Genomic DNA, 17,035 nt, shown 5'->3' with positions numbered 1-17,035 from the left:
CAAGTACTGCCTCTAACGTGATCAACATTTGCTCAAATGGGGGGGGGGAATCCACAAGATGAGTGAAGGAGACAGCTGGAACTTGACTGAATAAAATGGTATTTGGTGATACAGTTCAGTTTCTCAGACATGCAAAAAGCATACGAACATCACTAATTCCATGACATGTGATTTTATCCAGAACATCACAACTGAACATACAGACACACACACACACACACACACACACACACACACCTCTCTAAATGCAACCCTGGAGACTCAAAATGAACCTATGGGGCATCCAATATCATTATTTTTCTATTATCTCTCCCTGCATCTGAAGTCTGATTTTTGTTAGTTACAGAAAATTTGAACCATCTGAGTTGTTAAAGGTAAACTGTTCCTGGGAGAGGTTCCTAAAACACATGTTTTCAATTTGCTCTCCAGCCTGTTTTTTAAAGCCTAATTTTGCAAACAAGCATTCCCTTCCCCCCCCCCAAAAAGGGAGGGGGCTGAATCGGTACCCCATCATGTAGAACTGCAAGAGGCTGAGAGAACAATCTTGGACGACAGTGGAACCCAGCTGCTTTGCCAACTGTCTCCAATGACTAAATTACACAGCCTGTTGAATAATCAAGTGACCAAACCGTAAATTAACTGTTATGGAGAACAACTGTATTACTTGCTAGGAAAGAAATTCACTGGACTACATTAAGGGGGAAAAATAAAGAAAGGTAGCATTCTGACTTGCTGTGGATCACAGCTGCATTTAAAGAGAATATATTTGGTAGAAGCACCAAATGTTTCAACAAATGTTTCACCATGTTTAGGTCAATTTCTGAATATGCCTGTATATGAAAAAGCTTGAATGATTTGTTTCATATTTCTATTTGGTTTATAACTTTAAAAATAAATAAATACCCTGTTTCCCCGATAGTAAGACACCCCCGATTGTAAGACGTATCGGGGGTTTCAGGGGGATCGGCTAATATAAGCCGTACCCCGAAAGTAAGACATATGTCTTACTTTCGGGGAAACACGGGGGTATTGCCGGGCGGGGGAGCCCGATGACATCGCTTCCAAGCTCCCCGCGCGCCCTTCGCCTCGCCGCGGCGCCACTGCCTCTTTCCCGGCTTGGCAAAGCGAAGAACAGCGCTGGTCCGAAGTGAGCCGAGTGGGCGGCGGCTTGCAGCAAAGGCGCTCGTCCCAGCAACCGAGTCCTGCCGAGGCTCGGCTGCAAGCGGCCAGCGAGGCTGACCAGCTCTGAGGCGAGCGGCCGGAGCTGCACCCTCCTTCGCCCGCCTCCTTTCCGGCAGGCAGGTGGGGCTGCCCAACTGTGCAGAGCGGCTCCTCCCCTCCAGACACACGCTTCCCCGAAACGCGTCTGTGGCTCCACGCGTGCACGCCGCTTGGAGCCCTGAGGTTGAACTTGGAAAAGGGCTCACGAGGCTCCTGTCCCGCGGCTGCCCTTCTGGACTTTGGGGAGATGCCTTCGGGAACGCGACCCTTTCCATTTTTTTCCAATGTAAGACATACCCCGAAAGTAAGACGTAGTGGGGCTTTTGGGGGTAAAAAGAAAGTAAGACACTGTCTTACTTTCGGGGAAACACGGTAGTACAGTACAGTATTTAGTGCAATATAAAAAATGCAAATATTTTTTCTGCGGACCACCAAAATTGTCTTGCGGACCAGTTAGTCACTGCTGTCCCAGACAACTATAGAGATTAAGGAGAATTGCCACAGAAACATAATAGCAATTATTCATTTGATGTATGCTCTATTTATTCCATCTACAATTAAGACTTTCAAGCTTGCTATATGCACTTAAAAATCCTTTAAAAAAAATACATAATCCAAATTCCACAGTTCCATGCTTGATGTGCTTCAAGGTATACTTTGTGTAGTAGGAGGGATAAATTAACTCCAGATCCAGTCTGGTATCAGATCATAAACTTTTGGCATTAAGAATTAGTCCTCTTAGATATGGGTTTATAGCTTTTGCTCCAGAAAAACAATTACAGCAAAGGCAAGGTCAGGGAGCCAGCTGTGGAGCAAACCACAGCCTCCACACTTGCCAAGTTAAGCTAATTCAGAATATGAAAGCCAACCAGTTCCACAAGATGATCTTCAGCACATACGCATTATTGTCAATGATTACATCAAGAATTGCTTTGAAATCCTGAATGTAGGGAACCAACGGACCATGAAATGATATTTAAAAAGCTGCTAAAGAGGCATCTAGACAGAGCCTGCTGAAGATCAAAATGCAGGTTGGGCATTTTCTAGAGAAGGTTATTGAGAAATCAGTGTCAGATATGCATAAAGGACTTGTCTTTACCTAGCATATAAATCTGTATCTATTGTTAATCAGAAATAAATGTTTTACCCTACCAAGCCCCTACCAACACAAAGGCCTTAACATTGAAGTATGAAAAAAATGACAAAACATGAAAGAAAATGCACAAAGTACAGTATTTGCATTATTTTTCTAAACTGAAAAAAGGAAAATCTGAAATATCCATTATCCATCTAGTACCGTGTTTCCCCGATAGTAAGGCAGTGTCTTACTATCTTTTTACCCCCAAAAGCCCCACTGTGTCTTACTTTGGGGGTATGTGTTATATTGTCCCGGGCACCGGGGCCGGGTCGTCTTCGGGCTTCGGCCCGGGCGAGGCCTCTTCTCCTCCGGGTGGGCGGCGTTAGGTGGCGTTGCGCTGCAGGCGCGGCTGCCCGTCGGGCCCGGCCTCCATCCCTCCTGCGCCGCGGCGGGGTCGGTCCGCGATGCGCGTCCTGGGGGTGCCCGGCTGGCCGGCTCCTCCCGCTGTGGCTCCTCCCGCTGCTGCCCAACGCCGAGGATGCCCCGCGCCCAGCCCGGCTACGGCAGCAGGCAGGCAGGCAGCCCCAGGCGCGGCGGGGAGAGCAAAGGCGGCTTCGGCCCGGGCGAGGCCTCTTCTCCTCCGGGCGGGCGGCGTTAGGTGGCGTTGCGTGGCAGGCGCGGCTGCCCGGAGGAGAAGAGGCCTCGCCCGGGCCGAAGCCGCCTTTGCACTCCCCGCCACGCCTGGGGCTGCCTGCTCTCCCCGCCACGCCTGGGGCTGCCTGCTCTCCCCGCCGCGCCGGGCCGAAGCCGCCTTTGGTCTCCCCGCCGCGCCTGGGCCTGCCTGCCTGCCTGCTGCGGTAGCCGGGCTGGGCGCGGGGCATCCTCGGCGTTGGGCAGCAGGCAGGCAGGCAGCCCCAGGCGCGGCGGGGAGAGCAAAGGCGGCTTCGGCCCGGGCGAGGCCTCTTCTCCTCCGGGTGGCCGGCTTTAGGCGGCGTTGCGCGGCAGGCGCGGCTGCCCGGAGGAGAAGAGGCCTCGCGCGGGCCGAAGCCGCCTTTGCTCTCCCCGCCGCGCCTGGGGCTGCCTGCCTGCCTGCTGCCCAACGCCGAGGATGCCCCGCGCCCAGCCCGGCTACGGCAGCAGACAGGCAGGCAGCCCCAGGCGCGGCGGGGAGACCAAAGGCGGCTTCGGCCCGGGTGAGGCCTCTTCTCCTCCGGGCGGGCGGCGTTAGGCGGCGTTGTGCGGCAGGCGCGGCTGCCCGTCGGGCCCGGCCTCCATCCCTCCTGCGCCGCGGCGGGGCCGGTCTGCGATGCGCGTCCTGGGGCGCCCGGCTGGCCGGCTCCGGAGGCTGCGGCTCCTCCCGCTGCTGCCCAACACCGAGGATGCCCCGCGCCCAGCCCGGCTACGGCAGCAGGCAGGCAGGCAGCCCCAGGCGCGGCGGGGAGAGCAAAGGCGGCGGCGGGAGTAGCGGACGCCTCCCTCGCTTTTAGTACCGTGTTTCCCCGAAAGTAAGACATATGTCTTACTTTCGGGGTATGGCTTATATTAGCCGACCCCCCTGAAACCCCCCATATGTCTTACAATCGGGGGGGTCTTACTATCGGGGAAACACGGTACATCTCAGTTTCAAATAGTTAAAATAAAGTAATTCCATATAAAACTTGTTATAAAGTACCATTGATTTCATTGCAAATGCTATGTACAATCTCTACCTGTGTGAACAAGTGCTTACTCAAACAGTTGGCAAATATTAACAGAAAAGCTAAATAAACACAAGTGAAAACATATTTTGCCTATTACAGTGCAACTTTCTCATGAATCAAAACATTTCATACACTGTGGTATGGCTATGTGGAACCACCAATCGCTAATCGCTAAGCATGTTGAAAGTTAATATATTTGACAAAGAAAGTTTTCAAGGGAGTAATTAGCAAGAATTGAATGTATTTGAAGCAAAATCCTGTAAGAACTTAACAGAAAAAAGGGGCTTATATCTGATGGCAGCTTAATCTAGTTCCCACATGAAAAAGATGAACACTCCGTTTTTTAAAGAATGTCACAATGAACAATTAGGAGTAAAGACTCTACACTGTAGAGCCTCTTCTAAGACCAATATGTAATTTGTGTTTTAACAAATATTAAGGGACATATTCCAAAGCTTTTAAAACCTTTCTTTTCCAGTTTAATCCCCCTGACAATTTTGTGTTTGAGTGAGAAAATGCTAGACAGCAGGTAAAATTACAATATAAACACAAATCAGATAGAAATTAAGAGATGTCCAAATTAAGATTCAACTCTAAATGGATCCTTCTCTCCATATCAAGGTTACTATTAAATTATTACTAAATGTATCTTAAACCAAACTGGTTATTTTGTCTTTCTTTAAAAAATCTTATCTCTGCTTCCATCTTGTGGCCAGTCAGAATAAATTTCTCTTTCCTTTTATTCTGATGGGACACCTAAATTGAATTCTGTTGTATCTACTGTCATCAACATTATATAAGATATATAAAATATTTAAACAGAATATATTTCAGTACAGTGAGCTATAGCTACATATCATAGCACAACCATTACAAGTATGAAGAGATAAGACTTCTATCATTCTATCATTCATAACACCTTGTCAAATGCTTTTTCTAGAGTCTGGGATTGCATTGTTGGTATGCAGTTGTTAGACTGTATATACTGCCATTGTCTCATACTGTTTATCTTGGCTTAGCATGTTGTACAAAGCCGTGGATAGACTAATGTTACATGAAGAACAGAGGAGCAAATAATAATGATAATAATAATAATAACCTGCCTTCTATTGCAATGGAGCTGGTCAGTGCTTCTGAAAAAAACCTGTGCTCTCTCCAGCTCCAAAATGCATCTGTTGCTTAGCTTTCACACCAGCACACTGGGTAATTTGCTCAATGTCAAAGAATTTATGGAATAAAAACCATGGGCATGAACTGAGCACTCCCATTTTAAAACCATGCCAATTACATGGCAGGACCCAGGGGAATAGCCTTCTCTGGGGCAGCCCCAGCCCTCTGGAATCAACTCCCCCGGGAGATTCAAACTGCCCCTACCCTCCTCGCTTTACGTAAAATGTTGAAGACTCACCTTTGCTGCCAGGCGTGGGGAGATTAATCTCCCCCCTCCTTTTTTCGCTCACCTTTATTATGTTTATGTTCAGTCAGACTGAGTGTGTATGATTGTGTAGCAGATAAGTTATTTTATAACAATGTATTTCAAATTAGGTTTTAAAAAATTTTTTAACATTAGATTTGTATTTATATTGTATTGCTGTTATGTTGTGAACCGCCCTGAGTCTTTGGAGAGGGGGCGGCATACAAATCTAATAAATTATAATTATAATTATAATTATAATTATTATTATGTCAGTACAACACAGCAAACAAGATCACTGTGCTGGATTTCGTATTTCATCACCAATCGGGCGCTTCCGAAGCACCTAGGACTGTGTGATGTAGCGGCGAATTATGTTTGCCGATCCCAGTAAAGCGGCCTTTTGCAATTGACAGATGGAGATTTTGTCAATTCCGATGGTTTTCAAATGTCCGCTGAGATCCTTTGGCACTGTGCCCAGCGTGCCAAGTACCACTGGGACCACTTTCACTGGCTTATACCAGGGTTGTTGCAGCTCGATTTTTAGATATTATTATTATTATTATTATTATTATTATTATTATTATTATTATTATTATTATTCTCTCTCCATTTGGAACTGTAAACAAGCCTGCAGTATTTTCAGACTACTTTAAGGACTGCTTAATGAATGTAGGGTTTTCACAAATAGTTTTGGGAGCCTGGGGAACAGGAAGGCAAGACGGACAATACAAAACGGGATTGTGTAGCTATCTCTCCAAAAACAACAGAGGAAAAATTAATCCTCCATTTAAAATAAAATAAGTAAATCATGTAAGCAGGGGTGTGAAACTCACATCGTCATAGTGGTGTCACATGATGTATCAGGACTTTCCCTTCCTTTGCTAAACAGGGGCTTGGGCGTGGCCAGTTTATGACACATCTGGCCTACAGGCCGGGAGTTTGACATACCTGATGTAAGGCCTTTAGATCAAATTAGTAGCAACTTAAACATCAGATACTTTAAAATGTCAGTAGTCTAGACAATACCGTTGACTCACAGCCATCACTTATTTTCACCATATTACTGTCATCAATTACCCTATTACAGTCAGTGCTATCTACCATATTTTTTTCATTTATAATTTTAAACAAATAAGTAGAAGTAGTACCGGCTTTTGCAGACGACCAGCTACATAGAGTGTCTTCCATCGCAGTAAATCTTCAATTAAAGCATCAGTACTTATGACACCATATTTTATAACCTGGAAGAAAAGAAAGCTGAATCATACAAATGTAATTTTGAAATAGGTTTAAGCTCTATTTAAATCAAACATTCAAAAGTTAAAAATGCCAGAAGTCTTATTATTCTGACTTTTTAAATAAAATCAGATTTTAATCTAACTCTTCAAGTCATTTTCCTAAAAAGCAACTCATAGCAGGAACCATTTTTCTCAGGAAATTTTTACTAAGCTGCTAATTTCTTCTTATTCGCCTACATACTCTTGAACTCAGATTCTTTTATCTTCTCTTATTCTTTAAAACTTCCTAAAAAGATTGCTATGTTCCTATGATAGGGTTTTGAAATCCTCAGTAAGTTTTTAAAAAAGAATGCATTCATTAAAAATAATAATAAACATTTCATTAATAAAATATTATTTAAAAGAACAGAATAGCTCTAAAATCTGATCAATTTTGAAGTACAACAATTTTAATTTTCAGTGAATATGTTGCCTTCTAACAGCATTACAACCCTAGAGATAGAAGATATAAATCAGACAAATTAGAAATAATTTTGCATTTTTCTTAAGGTGTACACGTGACTTACCCTACCATTACAAGGCACCAATGTATTGTAGTAAATCCCTGCTCCATAGTTTTGGATGTTGCATATTGACTTGGTTCCAAAATATTTTAGGCAGGAATAATGGCTCCGGTTTTTGGACAGGTTCATTGCATGCCATGTTGTAGAATCATCAACTGCAAATACAAAATCCAGCATATTGTTCTGCAAAGGAAAGGAAGATACACTGACTTCTCTAGTTGGCAAAATCCACAATTCATCTGCTAGCATTGGGATCTTTAGCACAGATCTCACTTTTAGCTTATCTAAGAAGTGTGCGAGACATGAAGGAGAATGTTACTTGGATGCCTCTATTTTCCGGTGTGAGGCAGGAAAGACGTTTGTCATTAGGTGGTCAGATTAATAAAGCAAGTAAAATAAGTTTACAGGAACCCTAGGTCCTACTCCCTTTCCTCTTTGAGGAAGGTTAGAACAAGAAACTCAGTTCTACTTACAGAACCTCCTTCTCCCTCAGTTGGCCTTCTCCAGGTCCTGTCCACCAAACAATGTCAGATGGCATGACCTCGGGGAAGGGCCTTCTCTGTGGTGGCTCTGACACTTTGGAACCAACTGCCTCCATAGATCCATGTTATCCCCACCCTACCAGTCTTCCAGAAAGCTGTCAAAACCTTTTTTTTCCAGCAGGGCTGGGACCATGAATGAGTAAGAGTATGTGTGGCTTTTTAGGGTTATGCATTTTATACTGTTTTGTTGTATTTATATAGAAACATAGAAGACTGATGGCAGAAAAAGACCTCATGATCCATCTAGTCTGCCCTTATACTATTTTCTGTATTTTCTCTTAGGATGGATATATGTTTATCCCAGGCATGTTTAAATTCAGTTACTGTGGATTTATCAACCACGTCTGCTGGAAGTTTGTTCCAAGGATCTACTACTCTTTCAGTAAAATAATATTTTCTCATGTTGCTTTTGATCTTTCCCCCAACTAACTTCAGATTGTGTCCCCTTGTTCTTGTGTTCACTTTCCTATTAAAAACACTTCCCTCCTGGAGATTATTTAACCCTTTAACATATTTAAATGTTTCGATCATGTCCCCCCTTTTCCTTCTGTCCTCCTATTTATTGTTCTTACTTATTTTATTTATTGTCATAATTATAAGCCGTCCAGAGTCCAACTGGAGTTGGGCAGCAGATAAATCCCATCAATCAATCAATCAATCAATCCAGTGTAGTTCTTTGCATTATATACGTAATTTCTTCCATAAATCTGGAAAATCATGAATAGTTGCCATATTCATCTACAATGGGCTAACCTACGATTATTGCATTTTTTAAAAAATTGAGAAAATTTCTGATTAATACTGTGCACAGGTACTCCAGGCAGCAATCACTGGAAGCCTTGTAAGGAGTAGGCTAAAGCAGTAAAAATAAAAAAATGATGGCACGGGAAGCTCAAATGTTAGAAATGTTAACATTTCTGTAATATGTTCGCTGATGAGAGAATTCAATGTAATCTTTCCCAATTGAAGCCAACCTCCTGTGTAACACAAAATTGGCGATCTCTCAGGAATACTAGCACTCACTCAAGCCTATCTATCAAATTCATGATAGACAGAAACAGCTCTCCTCTTTCCAAGGTTATATAAAGAGCTTTGGGTAAAATGAACAGATCTATCAGTGGCGATGGACGGGCACAACAAGGGCTTTAGAGCCCCGCCCCGTCCAGGCTCACCTCCGCTGCGGCGGTAGAAGACCCCGCTTGTTGAAAGACCCCGGAGCCATAAGCGAAGGCTAAGCTGAGCTCTTGCGGGAAGTGAGCCAAGATCCTGCGGAACTTCACGGCAGAGCTCGGCAAAGACATGCGGGCAGACGGGCAACAAGGAGGCGACCCCCCGGAATTCGTGCTCGGCGCCTTCTTCCAAGCACCACGTGGTCAGTCCGGGCGGAAGCCTCGCTTCACATCGCCAGTAGCTCCGGAGGAAAGGTTGTTGGTGATGGGAGAGGAACAACCGGCAAGTAGCCGACGTATGCTGCTTAAAACTATAGCGCCCCCTGCCTCAGGCGGTATCACTCTTTCGCTTTAAGAAAATAAGAGGTGCCGTGCTCTATTATATACACCGGGGTGCATCTTTTGGTGGATGTAAACGCGTGTGCAACAGCCTCAGTGCCATCGATGAATTATATTCAGAAAAACGCTGCTGCGCTAGTTTGAGGGTTGCCTTCATATGACGCCTCCTGTTCTTTAAACTTTTCTATTTTTAACAGATTAACAAGAGCTAGAAGAGACTTTGTAAGCCATCTAGTCCAGGGGTCCCCAACCTTGGGACCTCAGGGACCATCAAGGTCATCATTTTAACCTCATTCATAATTTTAAGTCCTGCAGATCACTAATATGATTTTTTTTAAAATACATTTGTAAAATAATGATTAGAGAATTTCTATTTTTTTTATTTATTTATTTATTTATTTTTTATTTAGATTTGTATGCCGCCCCTCTCTGAAGACTCGGGGCGGCTCACAACAGAATAGAACAAATCATAAATAATCAGAAAACTTTAAAATTTATACAAGATTTAATTAAAAAGAACCCCATAAACTAACAGACGCACACACAAACATACCATGCATAAATTAAACATGCCCGGGGGAGGTGTTTCAGTTCCCCCATGCCTGACGGCAGAGGTGGGTTTTAAGGAGTTTACGGAAGGCAGGGAGAGTAGGGGCAGTTCTAATCTCTGGGGGGAGTTGGTTCCAGAGAGTCGGTGCCGCCACAGAGAAGGCTCTTCCCCTGGGGCCCGCCAACCGACATTGTTTAGTATTTAATATGAAATGCACCTATTATAACAAAATTATAAATGCTTATTTAATTATAACAAAATCATAAATATTTATTTAATCATAACAAAATTGTCGAAGGTTGTTTTAATTGTAACAAAATTATTAAAGTTAGTGTAATTAGAAAATAATTGAACCTTATGTGAGGGTGGCTTCCGGCTGTTGTTGGGAAAATCAGTTCCATATTCCAGAGTTATAGCTATAGTCCCTCCCTTCTCCTCTCCTCCCTTCTCCCCTTTCCTTCTTTCCTTTCCTTCTCTTTCCTTTCCTTTCTTCTTTCCTTCTTTCCTCTTCTCTCCTTCTTTCCTTTTCCTTTCTTTCCTTCTCTTTCCTTTCCTTTCTTTTTCCTTCATTCATCTTCTTTCCTCTTCTTCCTTTCCCTTCCTCTTCTTCCCTCCCCTTTCCTTTCCTTCTTGCCTTTCTTCTTCTTTCCTTTCTTTTCCTTTTCCAGGTGGAGGAGCTGCTCTGGGAGGACCAAGGGACTAGTCCTGTGACTACCAGAGTTCTGGAATATGGGACAGGACAGGGAAGTCTTTCCTGTCTTTTATTATTACTTTTTATCATTACTTTTCTAATGTTATGTTTATACAAATTACCATCCTATAATTGTCTGACAAATATATAAAAACAAAAATAAAATAAAGTGGCTGGAACCAATCGTATTGGCTTTGCCATTCCATTGGATTATTTCAGTGATCTGGAGAAAAGGGATCTGCTGCTTGGGTAACAGTCTATCCTCTGTAGTAACCTATCCAGGCCTTGTGCTCTGGAGAAGATAGTCCAGCTTTGCATAATACAGCACTGAAACAACACGGAAAGTGACAGTTACTAGTTATAAGCCTTTGTTGATTGGCATAGAGCATGAATCCCGGGATCACTTTCGATGATGGGAAAGGTCATTATGATTCATTGGCATATTAACAAGCAGATTTATAACTTTGCATTGCGCAATAACCGTAAGAAAACTTTAGCCCTAAAATTTGGCACTTGGAATGTTCGGACAATGACTCTATGACAATCATTAAGTGCCGTACTTCATGATTCTTGACAATATTTTCTTTTAGGTACACCGAGAGCATATGCACCAAAGACAAATTCCTTGTGTGCCCAATCACACTTGGGCAATAAAGAATTCTATTTTATTCTATTCTGACAATTTGCAAGAAATAGATAATATATGCAAGACTACTGTTATCGATATGAAGCTGAGCAGACTGCAAATGGACATTGTTGCCCTTCAAGAGACAAGGCTGTTAGACTCAGGATCTGTTAGAAACATAGAAACATAGAAGACTGAGGGCAGAAAAAGACCTCATGGTCCATCTAGTCTGCCCTTATACTATTTTCTGTATTTTATCTTAGGATGGATATATGTTTATCCCAGGCATGTTTAAATTCAGTTACTGTGGATTTACCAACCATGTCTGCTGGATGTTTGTTCCAAGGATCTACTACTCTTTCAGTAAAATAATATTTTCGCATGTTGCTTTTGATCTTTCCTCCAGCTAACTTCAGATTGTGTCCCCTTGTTCTTGTGTTCACTTTCCTATTAAAAACACTTCTCTCCTGAACCTTATTTAACCCTTTGACATATTTGAATATTTCGATCATGTCCCCCCTTTTCCTTCTGTTAAGGAGAGAAACTTCATGCGTGTCTGTGACTCGTGGGCATGCATGTGCTTTGCGCATACATATATGTGCAGTGCCAATTTTTTTAAAAAAATTGCAAAAAAAAAAAAGAGAGAGCTCAAAACAAGATGGCAATGCATGTGCAGTGCCGGAAATTCAGGAATTCAGGAAAAATAGGTTCGCCATCATTGTTCTAGACGAAGAATTCAAGGGCCCACGCTAGTCACCCTGAAAAGGTGGCTAGCAATAACTTGTTATCACAAGGGATATGAATAACAAGAAGTTTGGTCATTGAATATTCAGGAATTGTTCATAACAGCTATGAGGAAAAGATTCAATTTTGATCCTGCAGCCATACCTCAGTAATGTGTAAAGTTTAACATGGCTTTTCATCCATGTAGTCAATTAGCAGCGTGACCTCAACTGTTGGCAACTATATCTTTGCTGATTCAGTTATTACACCCCCTCCAATTAATTCACCAGGCTTTCTCTAAATATAGTAACTCTTTCATGCTATTCTCGGTGACCATCTGCTTTGTTTTCATCACCCTGTAATTGCAGGTATCTCCAGCTTTAGCTGTTGTCACATTATATACTCGCTGTTATAATTATACATTTCATTTAGTTTTTCTCAGGCTTGGGGTTTTTAAAAAAAACATTTGTCTCAGTAAAAACAATGGACCAATTAAGACTCATTGGTTTTCCAACCCAGATTATTCAGTAGTTGTTTTTGGCAGATATTTAAATTTCTAGAATATCAACTCATGTTTATTATTCTTGGCTTGAATTTTGTCTTATGTAAATTAAAGGCATAAATGTGCAATTTTCCACCCCATGTACTCCACATTTGCATTAGGTATTGAAGCCACCAAGTTATAATAATTTCTGGGAGCTGAATCACAACCTGGTGTCATAGGATGCACTAAGCTACTGTAAAATATGGATACACTGAAGCTCAATCAACTGGATTAATTCAGTGAACTATGATTAAATGAACCAGCTATGATTAGCTGAGGTAGTTCTGAGCAGACATAGTAGTGTGCTATAAAATTTGTTAAAGAATTATCTAAAGGACAAGTCCTATTTACTAGTGAGAAAACAAGTGAGATTTCTATTCATCTATGGTACTGTACAACAGTGTATCTCAGCCTTGGCAACCTGAAAATGGACTTCAACTCTTAATATTACCTAGTCAGCAGGAAATAGATTGTAACAAAATTCATGAACTATAACTTTTGTCAAGCCAGTGCAGAAGTTGGTGATAAATCAACGGCTTGTCACACTATTTGTATAAGGTCTGATGTTTATGGAAACTTGGGAGAGGTTATTTTCATGAAGGAGCAGATGCAGTCACAAAGCATTCTTTCAAGAAGTTCAAGGCCATGCTATATCCACCACCTGGGCAGAAGCAGAAGGAGGAGTTGTCATGCTGGCACAACCTGAGTGGGCAATGTGACAGGTTTGTGGGTTGCAGGTTTGTCATCGCGGATATAGGGTTTCTTGCCTAAGCAGGGGGTTGGACTAGAAGACCTCCAAGGTCCCTGTTATTATAAAGCTAATGTATTGTTACATAGAGGGAGAGGCTGGCTTGGGAATCATTTATTTGGTCTGTAATATTGATCCAAAGATTTGTGTCTTAGAAAGTAATCTTATCCTAAGGCAAGGGCTGATAATGGGCAGATGGTTCAAGGTTTCCATTAAAAACCTGATGGAAAACAGGACTTTGTTACAATGTGCTGGCACTAAGATCCCTTTTCTTAGACTCAGCTGATATTTAGGTTCAGACGATACATCGCATCACAGTAAATACTATAAATCTCCAGTGGCCTCTGACTGCTGGCTTTCCCAAATCTTTTCATTACTTGGATGTTGGGAGTAGCTGTGTAAGGATATCTCAGCATTCAAACAACATTTCCTAGATAATGACAACCAGTGAAACTCTGGGATTTCATAAACAGGCTTAGGAACATGTGGCAAATATCATTTTGGTTATTTGTTGAAATAATGTACTGGTGCTTTTGACACTGTGCTCCCAGGGCAGCTAAGGATGAAAACAAGTAAGTAAGCAAACAAATATCAGGTAATCCAAAGCAGTCATTGAAAGAAAATGGAGTTATGGGTCAAGTGTAATAAATACAATAAGAAAAACAAATGTGTTTTTTATTATACAGTAGCTCAGGTTGCTTTTTACACAAATTCTTGGAAAAGAAAAAGAAACAGTCTAGTGGTGAAATATAAACTAGAACAGTGCCAAGTGTGTCTGGCAAATGAGCATCACAACTAAGGAATAATTGTACTATTATCTGCCAGTTTGTTTTTTCCAAAGCTAAGAATCTGGGAAGAGATGAGCAAATATTGTAGGAGTGTAAAAGAGGGCAGTTATATAAGATAATCTATAAGAGCCGGGGTGGCGCAGCAGGTAGAGTGCTGTACTGCAGGCCACTGAAGCTGACTGTAGATCTGTAGGTCGGCGGTTCAAATCTCTTCACCAGCTCAAGGTTGACTCAGCCTTCCATCCTTCCGAGGTGGGTAAAATGAGGACCCAGATTGTGGGGGCAATATGCTGGCTCTGTAAAAAAGTGCTATTGCTAACATGTTGTAAGCCGCCCTGAGTCAAAAAAGAAGAGCGGCAGTAAAAAAAAAATCCTGAATAAACAAACAAATAAATAAACAAATAAATTAACATATTAATTTATCTTTCATCCCCTTTTAGCTATTGCTAACATGTTGTAAGCCGCCCTGAGTCTAAGGAGAAGGGCGGCATAAAAATGGAATAAACAAATGAATAAACAAATAATACATGTTAAAGTTTAATAACTGGTCCCACTGGCCTTTCCTTCCTTCCTTCCTTCCTTCCTTCCTTCCTTCCTTCCTTCCTTCCTTCCTTCCTCCCTCCCTCCCTCCCTCCCTCCCTTCCTCCCTCCCTCCTTCTTCCTTCTTCCTTTCTTCCTTCCAACTCATCCTAATCCTAAAGGATATTGTATGGTAAAAAAAATCAACAAAAACATAAATAATTAATCAGAAAAATGTCAAAATAAAAACAAAATCACAAAAGGCAAAGTTAAACACCCCCCCTCCCCCAAGTGGTGTAACCCAATTGTTTTACTACTGGTTCTGTGGGCATGGCTTTGTCGGCATGGTGTGGCTTGGTGAGCATGTCTGGGGAAAGATACTGCAAAATCTCCATTCCCACCCCACTCTGGGGCCAGACGGTTCAGAAAATTTCCACTACTGATTCTCACCCCTGCATCCCCAATAAAACTCAAGATAGGTATTCACAAACAGTTAGCTGGACTGGATGCATATTGAAATAAAGCAGTGTGCTAATGGAATTGCAGCAAGTGGGAGTCATCTGGGATTGCACATTATTATTATTATTATTATTATTATTATTATTATTATTATTATTATTATTTTGAAATTGGATTTGTATGCCACCCCCCTCCGCAGACTCATGCTTCAAGGGATAGAATATTCCATAAAACAGATCTTTAACAAGGAGGATCTGCCATCTCCCCCCAAACCTGATGTCCAAACAGACAGACTGACTTCCAACAAGGCATTATGTGATGTAATTTGGGATTGTGCTGAATAGCGTTTTTATTTGAAGATTCCTTATTGCAGGGGTGAAATCCAGCAGGTTCTGACAGGTTCTGGAAATTTTGAGTAGGAAATTTTGACAGTGGAAACTTTGTGGAGTTCAGAGAACTGGCAAATACCCCCTCTGGCTGGCCCCAGAGTGGGGTGGGAGATTTTGCAATATCCTTCCCCCAAGAGTGGAAAGGGAATGGGGATTTTGCAGTATTCTTCCTCTGCTATGCCCACCAAGCCACACCCACCAAGCCACCCCATGGCCGCCAAACCCCGCCCACCAGAACTAGTAGTAAATAAAATGGAATTCACTACAGCCTTATTGATGTATTTTATGATGTGATCTTCACTTGCATCTATAAAATATGAAGTAGAAGCTGGTTTGATAATTGCTTCAGTGTAGAAAACTACTAATCCAATCCCACAATATAAAATACTTATGGTTTTTTTATTAGCAGGATAAATATTATAAATATCAAAATATTTTTCTAGGAGCAAAGCAGGGTGATAGTTACACATGCACAAGTTTTGAAATCCAAGAGTCTGAATTCTTATTCCAATACAGTAATGCATTTTGATGTTTAAGCAATTGCAGTTATGGGTATTTACCAGTAGAGGGCCTCTTTCCCTAAAATAATTTGTTGTGCATTTCCAAAATAGGTTACATGTTTGGTTTGGTTTTCAGTAGCAAGGCTATTTTTATTGTCGTGTAATTATAAGGGGAAAAGCAAAAGAAGATAAGAAAAGGAACAGTGTTTTTAGACTAATATTGTGCTGCTGAAAGATTACATATCACCTTTGAGTCAAATCCTTCAGTCATAATGATAAATGGCTCGGATATCAGTACAACCAGCTGGTAACACACTCTGACATCTCTCTGATAAAAATAGAGATGGCGTTTTGTGCACAATAGTAGAACAAACACGCTTGAGTAAAGTGCGTTCAGGCAAATTGTTGTATTTAATAAATGCAGTAAGCAAAAAAAAACCCTATGTAGCCAATGAAATACTACTAGAGAATATAATATCATGGGTTAGAAGAAGTAAGGTGGTGCCAAATACAGGAATCACAGCATCATGAAGGAATAATGCTGAAAAAAGCTGAGAAAAGAGAAACATTTTTCCCCCCAAAAGTAAAAACTGCTTTCGGGGGGGGAAAAAGAAGTTACTTACACAATAGAAATTGTGTAGTGGGCTTCAGTAGGCAAGAACAGGACCAGGATCCATACAACAGCATTTATTGACTAAAACCTGGAACTTTAGAACAACAGGCAAATCCCTGTAATTTATAATCTGGACCTTAACCAATCAAAATACAGTGGTACCTCGGTTCTCGAATGCCTTGGTTTTTGTACATTTCGGAAAGCAAACAAAATTTTCTGCAAAAATTTGCTTCAGTATCCGAACAAAAATTCGGATACTGAACAGAAAATTTTGTTTACTATCCGAAATGTGTGACCAGGGCAGCTTTGCAAAGCAGCTGCCACAAGATCTGAGGGGACGGGGTGAGAGGGAATGGGAGTCGGGATCCAACACGCCCCTCCTGGCCGCCTTCTTAACAGCCTCCCAGTCTCTACCGTCTAACTGCTCCAAGCTGCAGGAAGGGTAGGGCTGGCTGCAATACCGGCACCTTTGGGGGGCTCCTTTCCTCAGCGGTTCAGTTTGTTACCTCCAGGCAGTTGCACCAACTTTTTCTTTCCCAGCGGCGGCGATGGCGGCAGCTTCCCTTCGAGGAGCAGCAGCAGCTTTGGGAACATCACGTGATGAAGGGAAGCCGCCGGA

At 42.1% G+C, this 17,035-nt stretch overlaps 1 protein-coding gene across 2 annotated transcripts in view; it reads right to left on the bottom strand.

Moving 5' to 3' along the window:
* Positions 1 to 9,134, bottom strand: part of TAMM41 (TAM41 mitochondrial translocator assembly and maintenance homolog) — a 35,628-nt gene extending 26,494 nt beyond the window's left edge. For both annotated transcript variants that reach the window (XM_070738586.1, XM_070738585.1), the window contains exons 1-3: positions 8,932 to 9,134; positions 7,221 to 7,400; positions 6,565 to 6,657 (exon numbers count right to left, since the gene is read on the bottom strand). In XM_070738586.1, coding sequence (XP_070594687.1) covers positions 6,565 to 6,657; positions 7,221 to 7,400; positions 8,932 to 9,060 — 402 coding nt within the window. In that variant the 5' untranslated portion in view covers positions 9,061 to 9,134. The remainder of the gene's footprint in view (positions 1 to 6,564; positions 6,658 to 7,220; positions 7,401 to 8,931) is intronic.
* Positions 9,135 to 17,035: the final 7,901 nt, after the last annotated feature.

Source organism: Erythrolamprus reginae, chromosome 2, assembly GCF_031021105.1.
Source record: "Erythrolamprus reginae isolate rEryReg1 chromosome 2, rEryReg1.hap1, whole genome shotgun sequence".
NCBI lineage: Eukaryota > Metazoa > Chordata > Lepidosauria > Squamata > Dipsadidae > Erythrolamprus > Erythrolamprus reginae.
This window is presented reverse-complemented; position numbering and strand designations above follow the sequence as displayed.